Source organism: Bombyx mori, chromosome 13, assembly GCF_030269925.1.
Source record: "Bombyx mori chromosome 13, ASM3026992v2".
Lineage (NCBI taxonomy): Eukaryota > Metazoa > Arthropoda > Insecta > Lepidoptera > Bombycidae > Bombyx > Bombyx mori.
In genome coordinates, this window is record NC_085119.1 from 7,850,330 (window position 1) to 7,870,362 (window position 20,033).

At 36.9% G+C, this 20,033-nt stretch overlaps 1 protein-coding gene across 2 annotated transcripts in view; it reads left to right on the forward strand.

Moving 5' to 3' along the window:
- LOC101744226 (paired box protein Pax-6) overlaps nucleotides 1–20,033 on the forward strand; it is a 45,358-nt gene that overhangs the window by 21,340 nt on the left and 3,985 nt on the right. For both annotated transcript variants that reach the window (XM_021349153.3, XM_038015008.2), the window contains exon 3: nucleotides 934–1,074. In XM_021349153.3, the coding sequence (XP_021204828.2) occupies nucleotides 934–1,074 (141 nt within the window). The remainder of the gene's footprint in view (nucleotides 1–933; nucleotides 1,075–20,033) is intronic.

Consider the following 20,033-nt stretch of genomic DNA (forward strand, 5'->3'; position numbering starts at 1 on the left):
TTCAGAACATTAATATAAGAGCTGAGAAGGAAAATCTGTTAAGGTTGTGATACAGAGAATCGATTCGCGACAAGTAAATTGCGTTTACTCACGTTTAGCGCTCAATGAAATTGCATCAATCGGTAGCGTGTTGCTATTATTGGCATTTTTATTTGTGACTCTAATTTGATTTAAAATCTTTTATTTATTTCTTTGCGTCGAAAACAGGTGCCATTGCACTTGATTAATTTTACCGCTTTCATGAATCACGAACATCGACACACATTTCATAGAAAAACTAAAACAATTTTTCGGATTTCAATATTTTTTTAGAGTGAACTGTAGTTCGTCTTATATTTTATCCACTATAATCAATTTCAGTAAACTTGTAAAAATGAAGTGTTAAATACATTGAGCTATTATTATTTATAATTGTATTATGTTATTATTCTGCAACAAAATGCTAAATTATTATTTTTTTCAGTTGATTTCATTCCAAGTCTTTTTGTTGTTGTTTGTGTATTGTTATTATGCTCGTAATGCCTTCGATCATTCAATTTCATATATTATTTAGAGAGCTTTTGTTTTACTAGTGGAAAATTATGGCCGTTGTGATATTTTTGAGTCTAGAGGAAATTTTTCTTAGTTATCTCTTGTTGGAGGAATAGTGGGTGGCAGTGGTGGTCGTAACTTAACTAATCGATCCTCATCTAAACAGATCGGAACAATCTTAGTGAGCTGGTACAGTTTCGTCTAAAGCTTCGTCTCTTAAAATTGCTACGCCTTGCAACGATTAATATGTTAATCTAGAAGAAGATTGAAGCTTTTTAATTTCAAACTAAACAGGGAACCGCCTCCATTGAACGTTAATGACAATATTCACAGCCAATACAAAAAAAACCTCTTATACGAGCGAGTAATGTACGGTGAATAATATTTTAAGTATCTTTTCAGGTACATTACGGCCGCCGGGTCTTATAGGAGGTAGCAAGCCGAAAGTTGCTACACCCGCTGTAGTATCCAAGATTGAGCAGTACAAACGAGAAAACCCCACAATATTCGCATGGGAAATACGCGAACGGCTTATATCTGAAGGTAACTTGAAATACTATACTATATTATACTACTATCTAAGTCTCGCCATAAATGTTGTGACAAAGATTTTTTAAGCTATTGCATAGATTTTATCGTAGGCCTTGAGCGCGGCTTGAGAGCGGAATCATGAAATTCCATAACGAAAAAAACCTTCCACCCCTCACTACGCCTACTATGTAGCTCGCGTTCAACACATTCACACGTTGCGCTTGTGTAGTGTTTAAAGTAAGAAGTCTAAACACCGATTTATGTACTATCAAAATATGTGATATAATTTCGTGGGTAACACAATGATAGCGCGATTCAGCTTTTGCGTCAAGCGTCTTCTATCGGCGACAAACGGAATTGTAAAATAGAAAATTATATCACATTACAATGCGTTGGGCGTGCCATTTTCTATCGCTTAGTCGAAGAATTTTATTACTACTCCTACTACTCATTCAGTGATTGGAGTGGCATTAAAAATAAACTAGCTAAACCATTGATTCTGGGCGAATGAGAGTTAGAACTAGCATCCAAAGGCGTGTCTCTATCCCATGTAGTGTCCTCTAGTGAGTGCGCGGTCAAAATGGAATACTCACAATGTAGCAGATTCATTGAAAGTTAGCCCAGTGAGTTTCTCGCCGGATCTTATTTTATTGTTGTTTTAATATTAAATTATTATTGTCGATTTATAATTGCATAAGTTAATAAAAAATGCTATGCAATAGTTTTACCGCGGCAGTCTTCGAGTGCCACACGTCTTTTTTCTCAGGTTCATAATCCGTTCTTCCTGCAGTGTATTTGTATTGAAAATGATTTCAATTGCCATTGGGTTATATAATCGTTTAAGCCAAAAGCTACTTGTCGATTGAAACAAGTACGTTCTCAACGGGAACCCATACTCGCAAAATTATATCGTAAAACATTATCAACCGAATTAAGTTTGGGCCTAAATATAGTCGATTCGGGTACTCAGCTTCTTTTTAATTTTTTTTAGTCATAATCGTGTCTATAAAGCTCTGTTTGTGCGTATTGAGGCTTAAGCCCGGCGCTGAGTGTTGCTGAAAGGACTACTATGGGTTATAGAATAGAGGGTTGTTGAGAGGCTTAACGATCTTCTCAAAATCATGTCTACACCGATCCAACATGTTGATGTCTTTCGAAAAATATGACTCAGTCACTATTTGGTAGCCAACGCTCCACCAAATAATAAGTGAAAGACCACTCCAATATTTTGATGTCTTTCGAAAAATATGTCTCAGTCACTTTTGGTAGTCAACATTCCACCAAATAGTGAAGCTAATTAATGCCAAAATTGTAAACTACTGTGTATTGAGCATAAACCAGTTCATTTTGCATGACATTAAAAAAAAATTAAATTTATCTGTTAGTTCTCTTTGCGTATCGCCTTCAGGCGGTTAGTCTGTATTGATTTTATCACCCTACTGATTTATAAATATTCGTATAGGCAATGAATGGCGACTCTTACAGGCTGCGAATCGTAATTTTATTAATTTCCCTAGACAAATCCTTTTGCTTTCGGACTTGCTTGCTTTATTTATCAATATCAATAGCACGTAATGCTAATTTTCAATTAATACCAAGCGGGTAGAAAATTTCAGGTATTGCATTTAACACCGTGGGTACCTTGTGTAATGCTACCACAAAGATTGTCGCGGAAATTAATAAGCACAATGACAGGTTCCAACTGTAATCTCATTGTATTTATTTTTATTTGTAACAGAATGATGACGAGTATGTGGATGTATTTAGCATAAGCTTTTGTAATGCTTTATGCAAATAAAACTAAGTGCTTCATATTTAATTGAAAGGTTTTGTTCTTTTACTGTATTAAATGAAAAAAGATGCGCCACTAAATCATCTTTTTCTGTGGATAATAATAAGCTACGTACATTTTTCGTAGCGGCCATTTTATACAGTTGCATAGTTATGATTCGGAATTTTTCATTTCTATACCTTACAAAATTTGTTCAAGCTTTATTTTAATTAAAATTATCATTTAATAAGTGAGTGGCAATTTTTATTATCTATACCTAGTCAGGTCATAAATTCTGTCACATGTTTAATGTAAAATAATTGAAACAATCCTTTATTATTTTATTTCTATGTAACCATTCATATACCAAAATGAACTTAACAAAACATAGATTCTTATGACACTAAAGTTTATTCAAAATGACCTCCGTGATTTTGAATACAGGCCTTCAATCTGCGCGGCCAGTCGTCTATCGCAGCACGAACGAGGTCCATGTCAATATCGGCGGCTGCCTTAATCAAGGATGTCTTGAGTGACTCCAAATTGGGATGAGGCTTTGAGCACGCCTTTTCATCCAAGTGTTGCCATATCTTGTAATCTAACGGATTCAAATCTGGACTGGAGGAGGGCCAGTCTTCGTGCCGGATGAAGTCGATTTCACGCGCCGCCAGCCAGTCTTGTGTGCTCTTCGCTCTATGAGCTGGCGCCGAATCTTGTTGGAATACCCAGTGCCTGTTATTGAAGATGGTATGAGAAACAGGTTCCACAAGGTTCGTCAGGACTGTATTTTGATACACAACTGCATTCGTTTTTACACCTTTCTCACAAAAATGTACCTCTGTTAAGCCCCAATAAGAAACTCCCAACCATACCATGAGCGAGGATGGAAAATGACCTCGTTTGACACACGGAATACGGTTGCTCGCTTCTTCACTACTGTGTGCGTACACCTTATCATTTTGTTTGTTGTAGCTCTCTTCTACGGTAAAAATTTTTTCTTCCGAAAAAAGAATTTCCCGATATTTTATTCCCGCGTACCGCTTCAACAAAGCGTGGCATCTCTTCAGTCTCAGGTCCATTAGACGAGCATTCAAACGATGTCCTGTTTTTATTCGATATGCCCGAAGCCCTAAGTCTTCATTTAACACCCTTTTCACTGTGGTTCTGCTTAACCCCATCTGAAGGGCCAACAGTTTCTGCTTACGTTTGGGATTTCTTTGAATTCGCGCCTTCATAGCTTTTATCACTGCTGGAGTCCTAACAGACCGAGGGAGACCACTTCTTGACCTGTCATCTACACTAGAGTCTTCATTGTATCGTTTGATGGTACGATAAACGAATCTTTTGGTTATATTCAAATTTTTCAGTATGTTAAAAACTTGAATTGGCGCGTAACCGCAACGATGCAATGCAATAACTGCAACATGGTCTTCTTTAAGCGTCCACTCTACGTCCACGTATACTTGAGTCCTTAGAACTTATATCTCAAGGTGGGTGGCGCATTTTACGTTGTAGATGTCTATGGGCTCCAGTAACCACTTAACATCAGGTGGGCTGTGAGCTCGTCCACTCATCTAAGCAATAAAAAAAAAAACTCCATATTTAAAAATGAGTAAAATTCTAAAAGTATATATATTTTAATTTTCATGAACAATTCGAAATTCGAATTCAATAAACTTTTTTGTGGCTAGTATTCTCAAAGAAAAGTTTTTACTGTGTGACAATACTTATGACCTGACTAGTTATATATAAAAATGAATTGTTGTTCGTTAGTCTCACTAAAACTCCAGAACGGCTGGACCGATTTGGCTAATTTTGGTCTTAAATTATTTGTGAAAGTCCAGAGAAGGTTTAAAAGGTATTGATATATGAAAATGCTCGGAATTAAATAAAAATAACAATTTTGTTTGTCCTTTGATGTGTCCCCCATCGGACGTATTCCTTTTGTCTTTTATTTATCGATTGAGGCACTACGAAGTCTGTCGGGGCAGCTAGTTATCAATAAATATCAAATTGCTTATTTAAACCTTTACATCGGACGATCAAGCTAGTTGTTCTTCATCTAAAAGATTCAAAACACCTAACATATGAACCGCCAGTAATAAGCGTTTACGAGTAACGGTTAAATTTATTGAGCAATTTCTCGCTTCAGTTACGTTTATTTTAATATGTGATATGAAGGCAGCGGATACTGATGTGTTATATCTAATGCTGCTATTAATGCCTAAGGCATTCACGACCGTGTGCCGAGCCAAACAGTTGGACATATAAAGACATGTTATACACACTGATAATTTCGCGCACTTAAATATCAAATAATGGACAAAATTGTCAGATAATATTTACTTAACATTTTGAATATGTTAGAGAATGATTAGATTCTGTAAATTCAGTCGTCCGTGACCACGAAAACTGTAAAGTTCTCCAAACGTCGGAAATAATATAACAACAGTAAAAAACGTGAAATTAAATCGTTAGAGTAGTTTTTAATTATATCTACGACTCAGGAAAATCGAAGAAAACGTTATAATATACTCCCTGAATTAATTTTATTTTTGTGTAAAATAAAATGAAGGGTTATGAAAAATATTTTTTCAATATCAATTTATTACGTGCATGTGTGTTAAAGGTAGTTCAAACTTTCGTTTCAAAATTAAAGTAAACTTGATCTATGATATTTTAATTTCACAATAAATTTGGTTTTTTATATATAACAATTTTAGTTCTTAACTAGTTTCGCTGTTGCCATAAATGTGCCAATAAAAAACCCGAAAGCGCGCAGTCCGTCATTAACTCTAGCGTGTTTGGTTTAAATTATACAACAAGAGCATTACGCGGGCAGAGCTCTAGATACCAGTAATGGTTGTCAAATAATAATAATAATAGTTGGCCGGTGTGTTATTATAAAACGGTGAGCGCCGCGCGTAATACCGGTGACCGACTCACGTTACCGGGCGGTGCACGCAGACCTCGCTTGGACGACACGATGTGACGAGCCTATTCAATATCACTCGATACCTTAAACTATCATTCGTTAAGGTCACTAAATTTACTTAACACTATATAATATTTCAATTCCAGAATGTTTTCGAACTTTTTTTTTATTGCTTAGATGGGTGGACGAGCTCACAGCCCACCTGGTATTAAGTGGTTACTGGAACCCATAGACATCTACAACGTAAACGCGCTACCCACCTTGAGATGTAAGTTCTAAGGTCTCAGTATAGTTACAACAGCTGCCCCACCCTTCAAACCGAAACGCATTACTGCTTCACGGCAGAAATAGGCAGGGTGGTGGTACCTACCCGCGCGGAATCACAAGTCGTCCTACCGCCTGTAATTAAAAGCATTATAATAGTTTATTTCGAAAGCACTGCCCTAGATCAGTATTGCATTATTCGATTATGGTATTTAAGGCGTTAGATTATGTCGATTCACGGTTGGATAGGTCAAACAATCAACTATTCGATTTAATTCGATTCCTAAGAGCAGCCAACAAACATTGACACAAATAGGTTTGTGTCTCAAAGTCTGTAATATTCGTAGCTTGACTGATAATTGAAATAAACTCACCTCGAGTTGCTAACGTAATCTATATTTTGTAAGACATTAATTAGGCCACGCTTTTGTTTATGTGAATTTTTGTGCATGCTAATCTCAACAATGTCTAATTCGAATACGGTGCTTATTTAAATAGTTTATAATATTATAATAGTTTGACAAATCATAAATCTATTTATTCTAAAAAGGGAAATGAAATTGTTGATTTGAATTTTGTAGTGAAATATTAGAACTGTTTAAGTTTAAAAATAGCTATACAATTTATGCTCCATTTCGTAAGCAATTAAATTACGATTTTACAAAGAAAACTGTCTCATTTAATGTATTTCAGGAATATCCTCGTTTTCGTAATTACGCGTATAGTTCCAAAAAGAAGATTCTACAGCATATAAAAGAATATGTGTTTAATGTAGAGGACATTGTCATAAAATTTAGAAGTAGCTAAGAATGTGAGGTGACAAAGGCATACGTAGCAATAGCTGAGATGATGCTAAGAGCCATGATTGTTTATATAACTTTTAAATTTGATTTCAAAATAGGTTATAATTTTTTAACAATCTATAGATTTATTACTTTAGCTTTACTACTTTTAAAAGATTATTTTTCAACCCAATTACCGAAATACGGTTGCGTAAGAAAATGTGAGCGCTTTGTTTATTCGTAACTGTATACTCATCCAATTAAAGGATCTGGGTATTTGAGTAATGAACTTTAGGTATTCAGTGTCAAACACTATTTGGGAGGTCAATAGTTAAAGCCATGAAAGTGCAACCCCGAATTTGGTCTAATAGTTTCGTAAATGGCCGCCGGATTATGGCAGCGGATATTGTAATTCGAGAATATGTATTAGATTTAAAAGTATCTATGTGCGGTCAAATAAAGAGTACATTATTTTAGGTTACTGTCCAAATATTCTCTCTTTAGTCTTAAGATTTAAACGACTTTAATCCCTATTAGTTGAGTCCGCGCGTATAGGTACCACCACCCTGCCTATTTCTGCCGTGAAGCAGTAATGCGTTTCGGTTTGAAAGGTGGGGTAGCCGTTGTAACTATACTGAGACCCTTAGAACTTATATCTCAAGGTAGGTGGCGCATTTACGTTGTACATGTCTATGGGCTCCAGTAACCACTTAACATCAGGTGGGCTCTGAGCTCGTCCACCCATTTAAGCAATAAAAAATTTTTTTTTTCAGCCAAAGCTATTTTAGTGAAACATAATGTATTTGACTGTAATTTACAAGCATTGTAAGTGACTTGCTAACCGTTATATTAATGTAATGTGAAATGTGGTTAGGGTAGTGGATAGTTTTCAGCACACTGCTCCTCAAAGAGTCATGATAAGATTTGTTTACCTACCAGCGCTATCTATAATTAAACTTAATTCAAGATCACTACAATAAATATTATTTCTGGAGCTCTTTAAACCTTTGCATACCTTTTAACTTTGTTTCTAGTTGTAACTATTTAAATTGCTATGTTTTAATAACATTGATGATCAGCACTAAAAAGTATAATGTTACCGCTCAAAATAAGTCCTTAAGTAGACCAGAGCAATTTTATAAAAAAAAAATGAATGAAAAACTAGTTAATATACAAATTATTTAATGCGTAAAATCTTATAATATTTATTAAATTGGTATTACCGGTGCACTCTGAACATTAAACTGTGTATATAACCAAATTCAACTTTTCCTTGCATGAGCTATGTTGGTCATTCCTGGCATATCAAATTACAATGTCCCCACGCTATACGCTAAGAAATTCAGATCTCGATGGGCGTCTTTGGCTGTAAGGCCGACGAGCCAATTGCGATAATTGCCTCTACGACACCTCTCGTGGCTATGCGTGACTTTAAACATTGACAGCGCACATGTAAAAGACTTAAACACTTACTGTATCAATCATCAATATCAACCTTCGTCTCGATCTCACAAGGTCTGAATTTGTACAAAAAATCCGCTGTACGTTTTTTCAATGGATTCAGAACATTACATGTTTTCTCTAGCTAGAAGTGCAGGGTGCGTGAGATCGCATGTGGAACTGGTTTCGCTTACAAGACTACTTCTCCTTACGATATCGCTGGGACCGGATTAAGAGACGATAACATACTTGATGGGATACGCCGTGTGCTAAACTGAGTTGTTAAATTGGTCCACAATCATTAAATCCGCAGGGGGCGTCGTAACATCGCAGCACACGATTCGGGAATATCCATACAAAACAAGTTTTATTTGCAGTGGATTACATTATTGAGTTTATTTATCAGTTATTTATGGAAGTAAATAAGAGTTCATTAGAAGTATAAGAAGATTATAAAATAGGTAGTTGAAAAGTTACTGAATTCAAGTTTTTTACGAATCTCATTTGAATAATTTGCCTTTCGCACTGGCTACAATTATTGATTGTGGAATTAAATAGTCTACTCTGCTTTACGGCAAGTTTTGTGTTTATTCATTTTAAATAATAGTACCAAATATTAATCAGGTTGTAATACTTTTATTATTAATTAAGACTTTAGTATATTTAATGGAAAATTTATAAATGTTGATTGTTTTGTTGAAATCGTGAACATGTCCTCGGGAACAAGGCCCGAACAATTGCTCAGTGAGCTCTTTTATTTTTTCATGTTTTTTTGTTCTTATCTCCTTCGTTGGCTGACATTATCGTCATTTGTTGAAATGTGTTTAAAATAATTGCTCGAGCGCAGTGAGCGCCCATGCCTCCGTTGTATGCGAAAATTGCACGCGATCTCTGGTCGGTTGTTTTGCGTAAATGCTCACATATTTGTCGTAAGTGGTGGAGTATTTAAATAATTCTCCCTTATTTTCTGTCAGACGTTAAAATTTTACAGTTAAGTCTTGCGGTTTCTATTTATATTATTTATGTTCATCGACATTGGGAAAGCTTTGTCTGGTTACGACATTGGAATTCCTGAGCGGGGTTGTAGTTATGATTGATTCAATTAGATTTGACGATGGTCTCGCTGTATCAGAGTGTATTGACCGGTCCGGACCACCTGCTGATGAAGGAGCCTTCGACGATGTGCTACAAACTATTAGAGTCTATAGCGTTGATATTTAATAGAAAAATAATCGAGAATTTTTTATATAACTTCTCTTTGCACTGGTAGTTGTTACTAAATGGTTACCAGAATCTGTAGATATGTATGAGACATGAGGTCGAAGTATTTTGAATAAAGGCGATTCAACTCTTCAAAACGTTATCCGCAATTGCTTTGTTAGAGAAATAGGAAGGACGGCTTAGTCTTTGTTTCTAGAGAGAGAGAGTAAATTTAATTTTATCTTTTATTTAATCTTTTAAAAATAATTGAACTTTTAATAGAATATTTACATTAATATAAATTAAGTTTGTAACTATTCTGCTTTTATATTACTCTATGGTCCACATTTAAGTACCTCAAGTGATAGAATTTTAATCAAATTCATAACAAAATGATCACTGACGATTTCTTGGTATTGTGGTCAGCGCGTGCTAGCTTACGACGTGCTTGCCTATTGAAACTGGCCAAATTGATTAAATATTTCTTATAATGGTTTCTGATGAATTTAATTTTTGTGCAGTTAGCATCGAAGCGAACATAAAATTGATTCTTTTGTGTGATGGATGTCGCCGGCAGACGCAACAGCCGTTGAAGCGTAAAGCAGTTTCAGTTTCTGTTAAAAAAAAAACGATACGCGCGAATCGAATTAAATTTAGTATCTTCTTGACTTTACTAATGGTGGTAGGACCTCTTGTGAGTTCGCGCGGGTGGGTACCACCACCCTGCCTATTTCTGCCGTGAAGCAGTCATGCGTTTCGGTTTGAAGGGTGGGCACCCGTTGTAACTATACTTGAGACCTTAGAACTTATGTCACAAGCTGGGTAGCGTGTTTACGTTGTAGATGTCTATGGGCTCCAGTAACCACTTAACGCCAAGTGGGCTGTGAGTTCGTCCACCCATCTAAGCAATAAAAAAAAATCGATTAATTCAAAACTAATATTTGTATAAGCGTGGAATATAATGAGGTAGTTTTGAAAACGTTGCGACCTCTTGAACGGCGAGCGTTGTTGCTCTCCGAGAAGCGGTTATCAAAACAGAGCGGCTCATCGGATCCGGCTAAATTTTAATAAGGTGCCCACTACCGCCTTTGTTAGTGATGACATAGCAATTTTACACAATAGCTTGCGCAACTTATCTACTAAATCGATATCGGTTTACGAGGCGTTACGGGCCGCTGTCGCTACTGACCAGGTTTGATTAATTACATTCTTAGGTCAAAAATAAATGGGTTGTGCTGGAGCTGAAATTATTGACTGGCGCCGATTAATTAGCGAAACCGATGACGCGTGGTTTTACGAGGGGGTGTTAAAATGTTTTGAGTAGGTTGTAAAAATGCTTTTGTAATTTATTATTTATCCGTTAATGTAGTTTTTATGGCGAGCACCAAGCCATTGCTTTATTGGTTCAGTTCATTCTACGTAGCTTATTTCTTAATTCGTAAACGTGTATAAATCAATCTATTTAACTAAATTTTGAGGCTGTTCGGATGGTCGCGCCGGACAATTCTTGTAAATTTTTTTGACATTTACTAACAAGGTCCCATCTCATCCAACATTGTACGGTCGAAATAAATCAAATCGATCTCTACACAGCTTCCAATAAACCGATACATTTATTGATTTGTTACAGTATTAAATTGGTTCCCAGCAGTGCATCGCCTTAACATTGTAGCCGGTCATTTCGGGCGTCACGCTCGTGATTTTTTAACTCATTTATTGACTACAATCTCCTAATCGATGCATGTACTTAACTCATTTATACTATAAGATGATAAACCGTTTCTGTTCCCTTTGTGATAAGTAGATAATAAGTATTATTCGTACTTGATTGAGTGTTATCTGGTTGTTTTAAGTCTTAAATTTTGAAGTTTTGAATTCGATGGTAGTGATGATGGTTTAATAAATACTGGACATAATTTTAAAAGAGCGGTTCTTAGATGTCAAATTTACCAGGGTAGCGGTATAGTTCATACTTAAGTCTTACTAGTAATAGAGGTTATAGCGCTCGAGAAATACGGTTTAGGCCCTTAATCAAGGCTCCTTTGAGTTAAAAAAAGCCGCAAATCAAAATGAAAAAATATCAGTTAATTTATCTATATTGTCTATCTACATAGTATTATCTAGTATTGCCGCTTAAGACACGATATCTTATTAAGGAGAATGAACTAAACTTCAGATATAAGAAGACTTAAAAAATTTCAACGCCGCCATTAAAAAAATTAAATTTTTTTGGCCAAGAGAAATGTGTTTCATCTTTTTTTTAATTACGTGAGTGCCTTTAAGTTGAATTTCAAGTTCATTACATTTGCAAAGCGCTCATTGTAAGGTGAGCAATGACTGCTAATTGAAATAGGTAGGAGAGGTTGCGGGGAGTAAGCGTTTAGCGCGACGGTTGCGAGTGGCCCCCTGCCGGTTCGGACACCTTTTTACTCCGTCTACGCCGCGGGTGCCGCCTGATTGCATCCGATTTCATCGTTTTATGTTCCCCATAAAGCCAACAATAATTCATTTAGACGACGTGACGCCACTCACTCGTTAACTAATTCCAATCGTTCAGGACGTGATATTTTGAGACGTTCGAATCAAAGTTCCGGTTCGTAACTAACCATATGAACGTATCACAAAATTATCGATTTATTTTCAGCGGTACTCTACTTTTGTGTAATTTATTTTCGTAGGTACTCATTTTAAAGTTAATTTGTTGCTGTATGTTTGAGAATAGTTGTTTTTTACTTAATAGAATTCACTTCGTCGTTCTATTTTTCTGTGCTACAAATACTAACTGAAGCTTCGTGGCCTAATGGATAAAGACTCTCAGTGCTTTCGTCTCGAGCGTAGCAACGAATCTCACTTAAGTACTTTGACTCTAGAAGAAGGTATTTTAATTCTAAATACGTATTTTTCGCATAAGTTTCCACATCTCCTACAAAGTAAAGTAACATTTTGCATAACTCGCATTCGCCTCATAATTACTCGTGCGAGCGCGGTGTTCGTTTGTTGGGCCCATACTCACATAGATTCCCTCCAAATTTGAGAATTCTGCTTCCTTAGGTTAGCCGTCGGAGTCCATAGTACGTGAGGAATGTAGATCTTCAATAAGATCTAGGTCTTGAATACGTTCGTAAATATATGACTACAGCATTGTAACATCATGAGGGATCTACTAGATCTCCTTTCTGATAAAGCTGGAAATGACCCTTATGATTAAATATAAGCTTAATCACACCTAAAGAAAGGTGGAGCGTGAGCTATTTTGCAAATAATAGGTTGGGGAAAAAGTTTCTTGGCATTTTTTAAGAAAATTCACAATATTTTTTAATATAGTTTATTTACATTTAACTAAGTATGTAGGTTGGTACCTACATACTTAGTTAAATGTAAATGGTTTTTGTTCGATAACTTTTTGCCGTCTTGTAGGTAAGGAAGGACATGATCCCATTGCTATAGAAATTTTGGGGCTTCTGATCAAAATAGCGCGACAATTGGTTTTGGCAGTCCTCTCGTGATGTTAACCTGACACTGCTTAAAGAATTCTGAAGAGACCGAAACAGGGGGGAAATCTGAAGGTGTAAGGTCAAGAAAGACTATACGGCAGATGCATTAACATCTCCCAGCCAAGCTCTCTTAATTTTTGCTGAGTGGCCAAAAATGTGTGAAGTCTAGCGTTATCATGTTGAAAAACCACCCTTCTTTTGATTAATTCGGTCGCTTTTTTTCAACTTCTTGCTTTTATCTCATAAGTTGTTCGCAGTAGAGTTCAGAATCGATAGTCCTGCCTGGTGGTAACAGCTCATAATGAATAATGCCCTTCCAATCCCACACCACACACAGCATCACCTTGTTGCGAGTTAATCCGGGTTTCGCCACAGTCTGTAAAGCCTGGCCGGTTTTTGATCACGACCTTTTTCGTCGACAATCGGATCACGTACGATTAGAACGCGCGAAAAAGGTCGCAGAAGGACCAGTTATCAGCTTCTTCAAAAATGGTTCGGTTTCATTACGTCGTAATAAAGAATGACAAATGAGTACACGGTTCATTAGGTTTCTTTCAGTGAGCTCGTGAGGTACCCAAATATCGAGCTTTTTTGTGTACCCAGTTTTTTTCAAATGCGCCAAAACTGTTTTGTGGTCAATTCCCAGTTCTTCAGCTACGTCGTAACTACTGATATGCCGATCTTGCTCTACTTTTTCAAAAATGGCGTCCATTTTATCCGTAATAGGGCGACCAGAGCGACGTGCATCTTTGACATCAAAATTTCCGGATTGAAAACGCTTAAACCAAATTTGTGCTACTCTCACAGACACTGCACTTTTTTTGCGGCTTGCGTTGCATCTTTACCTTTTTTGTTGTAAAATTTTCAAATGTATCGAATTTCTTCATTAGATTCACTCATCTTGACAGTACGAAAAATAAATAAAAATCACACATTTTCCTAATTTGAATTTGGAATTATCTTCTTTAAAATTTAAACTTTTAATGATACCAAAACCAGATACAATTAGTATAGCCAAAGCGATTTTATTACAAGTTCATACATACTATAATGCGAAAAGGTTTTTTCCCCAACCTATTGTACCAGAATGAAATACGGCTTTTTTTAAATTGTTTTTGCTTTTTTTTTTACTTCTTTATTAGCGAAAACGCCAGTGAAAGGCTATTCTTCTAGTTGAAGTTACTGTTTCTGTTGAAACTATTAAGGTATTAGGATCTAGGTATACTTACGTAGTTTCCGACACATTTAACGTAAAATAATTCTCTGCCTTGAGGCTGTTTTACGGGAAATGCTTAACTTAACATAAATATGTACATTGAATATTTCAATACTAATATCGTTAATCAGAAAGAAGCAAATAAAAATAATGTCAAACAAAGTTTAACGAAAAAAAATTTAAATAGCCGCAACTGCCAATACGATTCGTCAGTAACTAATTGATGTTAATTTTCGAAAGCCATATCCGTCGAATTAAGGGATCACGGGTCTATCGAAGAACCGGTACGAGTAAAACAAACAAATTCATTCCGAACCATTAGGCACGAGATCCGACTGTTAATGTCTCAATTTAGAAACGAGCGTAAATCTTCAAAGGCGTGACAATTACTGTTACTTCCCGACAGTACAAACAAAAAGGTTTTCCGTCAATTATCGATAAATTAACCCGATTAAACACTCTATAGCCAGACGGCGCCGTGGAGCTTTATCTTTGGACATGCCACGCTTTTAGGCAGGTACCCTCTTAACAACTAAAACGCAAAACACCTCGTTTAGTTTTGAAAACGATATGCTTTTTATTAGGATTCTGTTCGATGAGGCTTCATCTTATTATTTACTATAAAGTATTTTCCGGGTTGTTTATGTTTTCAGTAATTACTGTAGGATTGGTAAGAACGAAACGTATGAAAAGAGTTTGGAACGGAGCTTTATGATATGAGTGACAGACAGCGGAAAGAAAAGGGAAAGAGAATGACAGACAGAATGAGAGAGAAAAGGAAGATGGCGAAGACGGTTAAAAAATGAGCAAGGCGTAATAAAAGTTTTTTTTTTATAGGTTAGGTGGGTGGACGAGCTCACAGCCCACCTGATGTTAAGTGGTTACTGGAGCCCATGGACATCTACAATGTAAATGCGCCACCCACCTTGAGATATAAGTTCTAAGATCTCAGTATAGTTACAACGGCTGCCCCACCCTTCAAACCGAAACGCATCACTGCTTCACGGCAGAAATAGGCAGGGCGGTGGTACCTAGCTGGACTCACAAGCGGTCCTACCACCAGTAATAGTAAAAGTGTTAATTAATTTTTAAATTATTATTATAACAGAAGATTTTGGAACAGTGGAAGTTTTATTTTATGCGCTGCGATCCCTATTCTACATTACCAATCATAAGATGCATAAGACGCCAGTGATAAGAAACGATCTATTGTTATAAATAGAATAAGGGATTTTAGGTGTATTAAAATGCGCGATTCTATTGCACTCACATTCGATGTATTGTATTATATTATAATACAATGTCAGTCATTTTTTGTGTATGATCTGATTTGAGTTCATCAGTCACCATGTTAGATTGGAGCTCACATTAAGCTGGGGCTGAATGCCATCACAACGTGAATGCCCGTCTGTGCTATCTATGTTCTGAGCTATCGACACAGAAACTAGAGTTAAATATAATATAAATTACGAACAATAACATCCTAGTCTGTCAGTATTGCTCAGTAAATTCGAGGCTCTGTGGTTTCACGGGCCGCGGAGAGCGCCACCTGTCGATGCCCACATCGTGGTTGGAGGCGTCCGGATAGGGGCCGGGGTGCAGTTGAGGTACCTCGGCCTCGTGTTGGACAGCCGGCTGGCTTTTCGTGCTCACTTTGTGGACCTGGTCCCTCGATTGATGAGGACGGCCGGTTCTTTGAGCCGGCTGCTCCCGAATATTGGGGGACCGGATCAGGTTGTGCGCCGCCTCTACGCGGGGATGGTGCGATCGATGGCCCTGTATGGTGCGCCTGTATGGGCTGAGCCACGTAACCGGGCTGCTATGGCTCGGTTTCTGCGCCGGCCGTAGCGCACCGTTACCATCAGGGTCATCCGCGGATATCGCACCGTGTCCTTCGAGGCGGCGTGTGTGTTGGCGGGGAAGGTGTAACGGGTGCCATCAAGGCGGGCTCTCGGCCCGCTGACCGAGGGAACCGGTGGTCGTGACGCTGGCGGCCGCCGGTCCGGCGTCTGTGGGACGGCGGGATGGATGTAATGTGCTCTGCGTCAAACTTATCCCGCCGTCTCAATAGCCCCGACTGGGTTCCGGCTCGGTCTGGGGTGGGGCGTTGGTTGTGAGCGGCAGGAGTTTTTAGTGAAGTTCAACTCCCACATACCCCACCTGCCGCGCGGGTGGGGATCCGGCGATTTTCTCCTGTGGAAAAAAAAGTCTGTCGGTATACCGAGTAATATCATTCGCATAGTGGAATGCTTTCTCTTTGTCATTCCCTTCATAAATTGTAATTTAAACTTATATTGTAAACATGAAAATTTCCTTATTTGGATGCTTGTAACTTAATTACGGAACAATGGCCGAACGGATCTGGACCGAACGAAAATCGTGCAAATATAGTTTATATCTTGGATTAACGCATAAGATAGCTTCTATCGTAGTGAAATGCCCAGGAAGCCGCGTAAATTTGCTATGATAACTATCATAGTGTATTCATTTTGTTTTTTTTTTCTCCTACCTTAGCCGATAGCCTTGAGAGGCTATGTCAGTGTAACCGGGCGAGTATTTGAGCTCATGGTGCTCAAACCTGACGTTTTTGCTTACACGAACCCTAGCAAGAGCAGTGCTTCGCAGAATCTACCACCGGATCGGAAACGCGACCCACTGAGAACGTGTCATTTACGTACCAACAGATATGCAGCTTCTAGTTTATTTACAAGAGAGTGAGACAAGCAACTTTTTAATTCAGCAAAATGCAAAATGTTTCATTGTTTTTTAATTATAAAGTTAAGGCGCGTGCAACAGCCGGACACGTCTAGTTGTATTACTATAACTCCTATCCTAGAAATAAGGCAACCAATCTTACTCATATGTGATCATAATACGTAATACCAGTAACCTATACCAGTACTGAGCTATAGAATCTGTGGGGCACGGTTTTAGTGACGACATTATTACTAAATTGTGGAAGACGTTCGTGATAAGATTTAGAAGAAAAAAATTAGTACCTGTTCCAATGATATGGATCTCAGCCAATTCGCATCACTTTATCTGACTGCAACGTATGTCTTACTAATAAAATTAGGCTTCGAAAGCTTTTCTGTCCCAGATTTATTTTTCTATTGAGGAAGAGCTCTGAGGAATTTTCCGAGACGATATCGTCCAAAGCATACCGGGTTACCTTGACATCAGAATGATACGCTTCCTGAGCTCATTTTTTTTGTACATAAATTATTAAACATACAATATAACAATGAACTGTAATACAATCCACTAAATTAAAATTTTATTATTTATTTCTATAAGAATTAACTTCTAGCAGATCCGCCATAAAAGTATCGGTGTAGTAAGAATATCTGTAGAAAAGCAATAGAGATGATTTAAATATTAAAGGTATTAATTCATTGTTACGTTGACTCGTGGGCCGGCAGAGGTAGGTATTAGTACCTTGCCTATTTCTGCAGCAAATCAGTAATCCACCTCTGCAGCAAAAATGCATCCAACAAAACAAAGGTTATTTCGGTTTTCGTGAGTCGTAGAAATAAATAAAACCACTTTATTGTTAATTTTTAGGAATATTTTATATTTTTCGTGCCACGAAGGAATTCGAGCGAAACTTCGGAAATAATTAGGTAATACATATATTAAAATAACAACAACAAACGTAGGATTACGACACTTGCATAGGTCATGACGGAACGTATGCAAGTTCAGTGTTATACCAATTATAAGACCATATCTTGTGGAGCGTATGAACTGAGGTGTTGTTTGATAAAATAAAAGTCGGGGTGCCCTCTTTAGTTTCTCTTTAAGGGTGCGATCGTCAAATCAGCCGCTCAATCACTAGCTTTTTTTTCTATCAATCTCTAATACGTCTATGGCACTTCAAACTATGGCATAACCAATGACATATGAAATGGCATATTTGAAAGAAGAAAAAAAACTAAAAACACGAACAAAACGAAACAGCTCTTAAATGTTTCTACCCGTTTAATAGAAGCGGACTCCATTGTGACTAATCATGATTAAACGGCTTTAGACAAATTGCATGACCATGACTAGGCATGTAAGCAGCCGAGCTCGATCCCAAATCATTAAAAGAACAATTATAGATATCGCATTCCCACCTGCAACCTGTTGGTGGATAATGATCTCTCTCTAAACAAATAGTAAAACTATACCCATTGATCGCACCTCAATTAATGTTAAAGTGACGTACGTACGCAGCATATAGAATAATAAAAAAAAACATGAAGCAATCAATGGCGATGTTATGTGTTGACTACCTTCATTGTTCTGTAACGCAGACGTATTGAAATGGTTTCATTAAGTCTTCAAATATTGCAAACTGTTCTCAATTGAAACTCAGGATATCCATACATCAGGTAAAATATAATTTGAACATCAGATTTGTTTTTGTGAACTACGAAAATATTAAAACTGAGCCTCTTATATATATATATTAATACGTGAAGCAAAAACTTTGAATCCCTTTTTACAAAAATTGCGCGGACAGAGGAGTATGAAATTTTCTACACTTATAAAGAATATAGAGAAGAAGCGCACAATGCTAATATTTTTTTTAAATAATGCATAAAAGATACATGAAATCAATAAAGAAAACATTACACACACTACATACCATGTATTTGACGCACACACGCATGCATACTATTTATTGTCAAACTTTTGTTCTTGATGTCTGTTGTCAAATTGAGAATAGATTAAATATTGTTTGTCTTTGTTAATATTTTTTATAGTGTAGTCTTGGCGAAATTTGTGATTATAGAAGTATAAAATACAATCATACAACTTATAATTTCAATTAGTTATAGTCGAATTTCGACTACTGCGGGACCTCTAGTAGGTATCTAAAAATGGAAAAACATCGCGTATTTATGTAGATCGGCGTACTCGATACCTCCCGGTATGCTTGTTAAAAGACAAAAACCAATTTAACCGTTCTGTTTAAGATCATTGAAAGTTTTTGTGGTCTATGAGAACAGAAGACGTGGTACATTAACTAGCGGAGACGCGTCGGTGAGCTCCCACAAAACGTTAACAGATTTTTAACGGTTTGTTTTATTTAAAAAATAATGATAATAAAGTAGCTGCCATTATAATTAGAGATTTTGGCCGGTAAATGATGACTAGTCACCATTATTCTATTCTCAGGCATATCAAGCTTTTGACGTCAATTCTGGCGTAGAAGGCGATTCTATCGAGGCATCATCTTAGCGCACTGATTATAAGGCAAACAAATTGTATGGAGGGTAACGTTTTGTAATTTTAGACAAGTTAACAATGAGTGGTGCCTCGAAACTGATCATTACCATTATGCTGTATAAGGCTTTGTGTTTTGAGTAAATTATAACAGCACCGTTTTGTGTTTTATTCGACACGTCAGACATTGCTCGCGTCGACGCGCGTTCCGACTTCTCTCAATGGGGCTCCATTACCAACGGTGACCGCATTAAATTGGGCCTCAAAATCGCGATGGTCTCAACAATTTTTCTTTGTATTACTGTGTATATTGTATTATTTGTATTTTGTATTATCTATACTAATACTAATATTATAAAAAGGAAAGATTTGTTTGTTTGTTTGTATTGAATAGGCTCCGAAATTACTCTGAACCGATTTGAAAAATTCTTTCACCGTTTGGAAGCTACACTATTCCCGAGTGACATAGGCTATAATCTTTTTTGAAAAAAATCAGGGATCCTTACTAAAACTCCAATAATGTAAACCAAGGTGTAAAAAAAAATTACCTAAAATATTCTTTACATCGCGTGCCCTGCGAAAACTATTGATGATAGAAAATGGACTACGACTTAGAACAAAAAGTTTTTACGAAAAGTCTAACTATTATAATTAT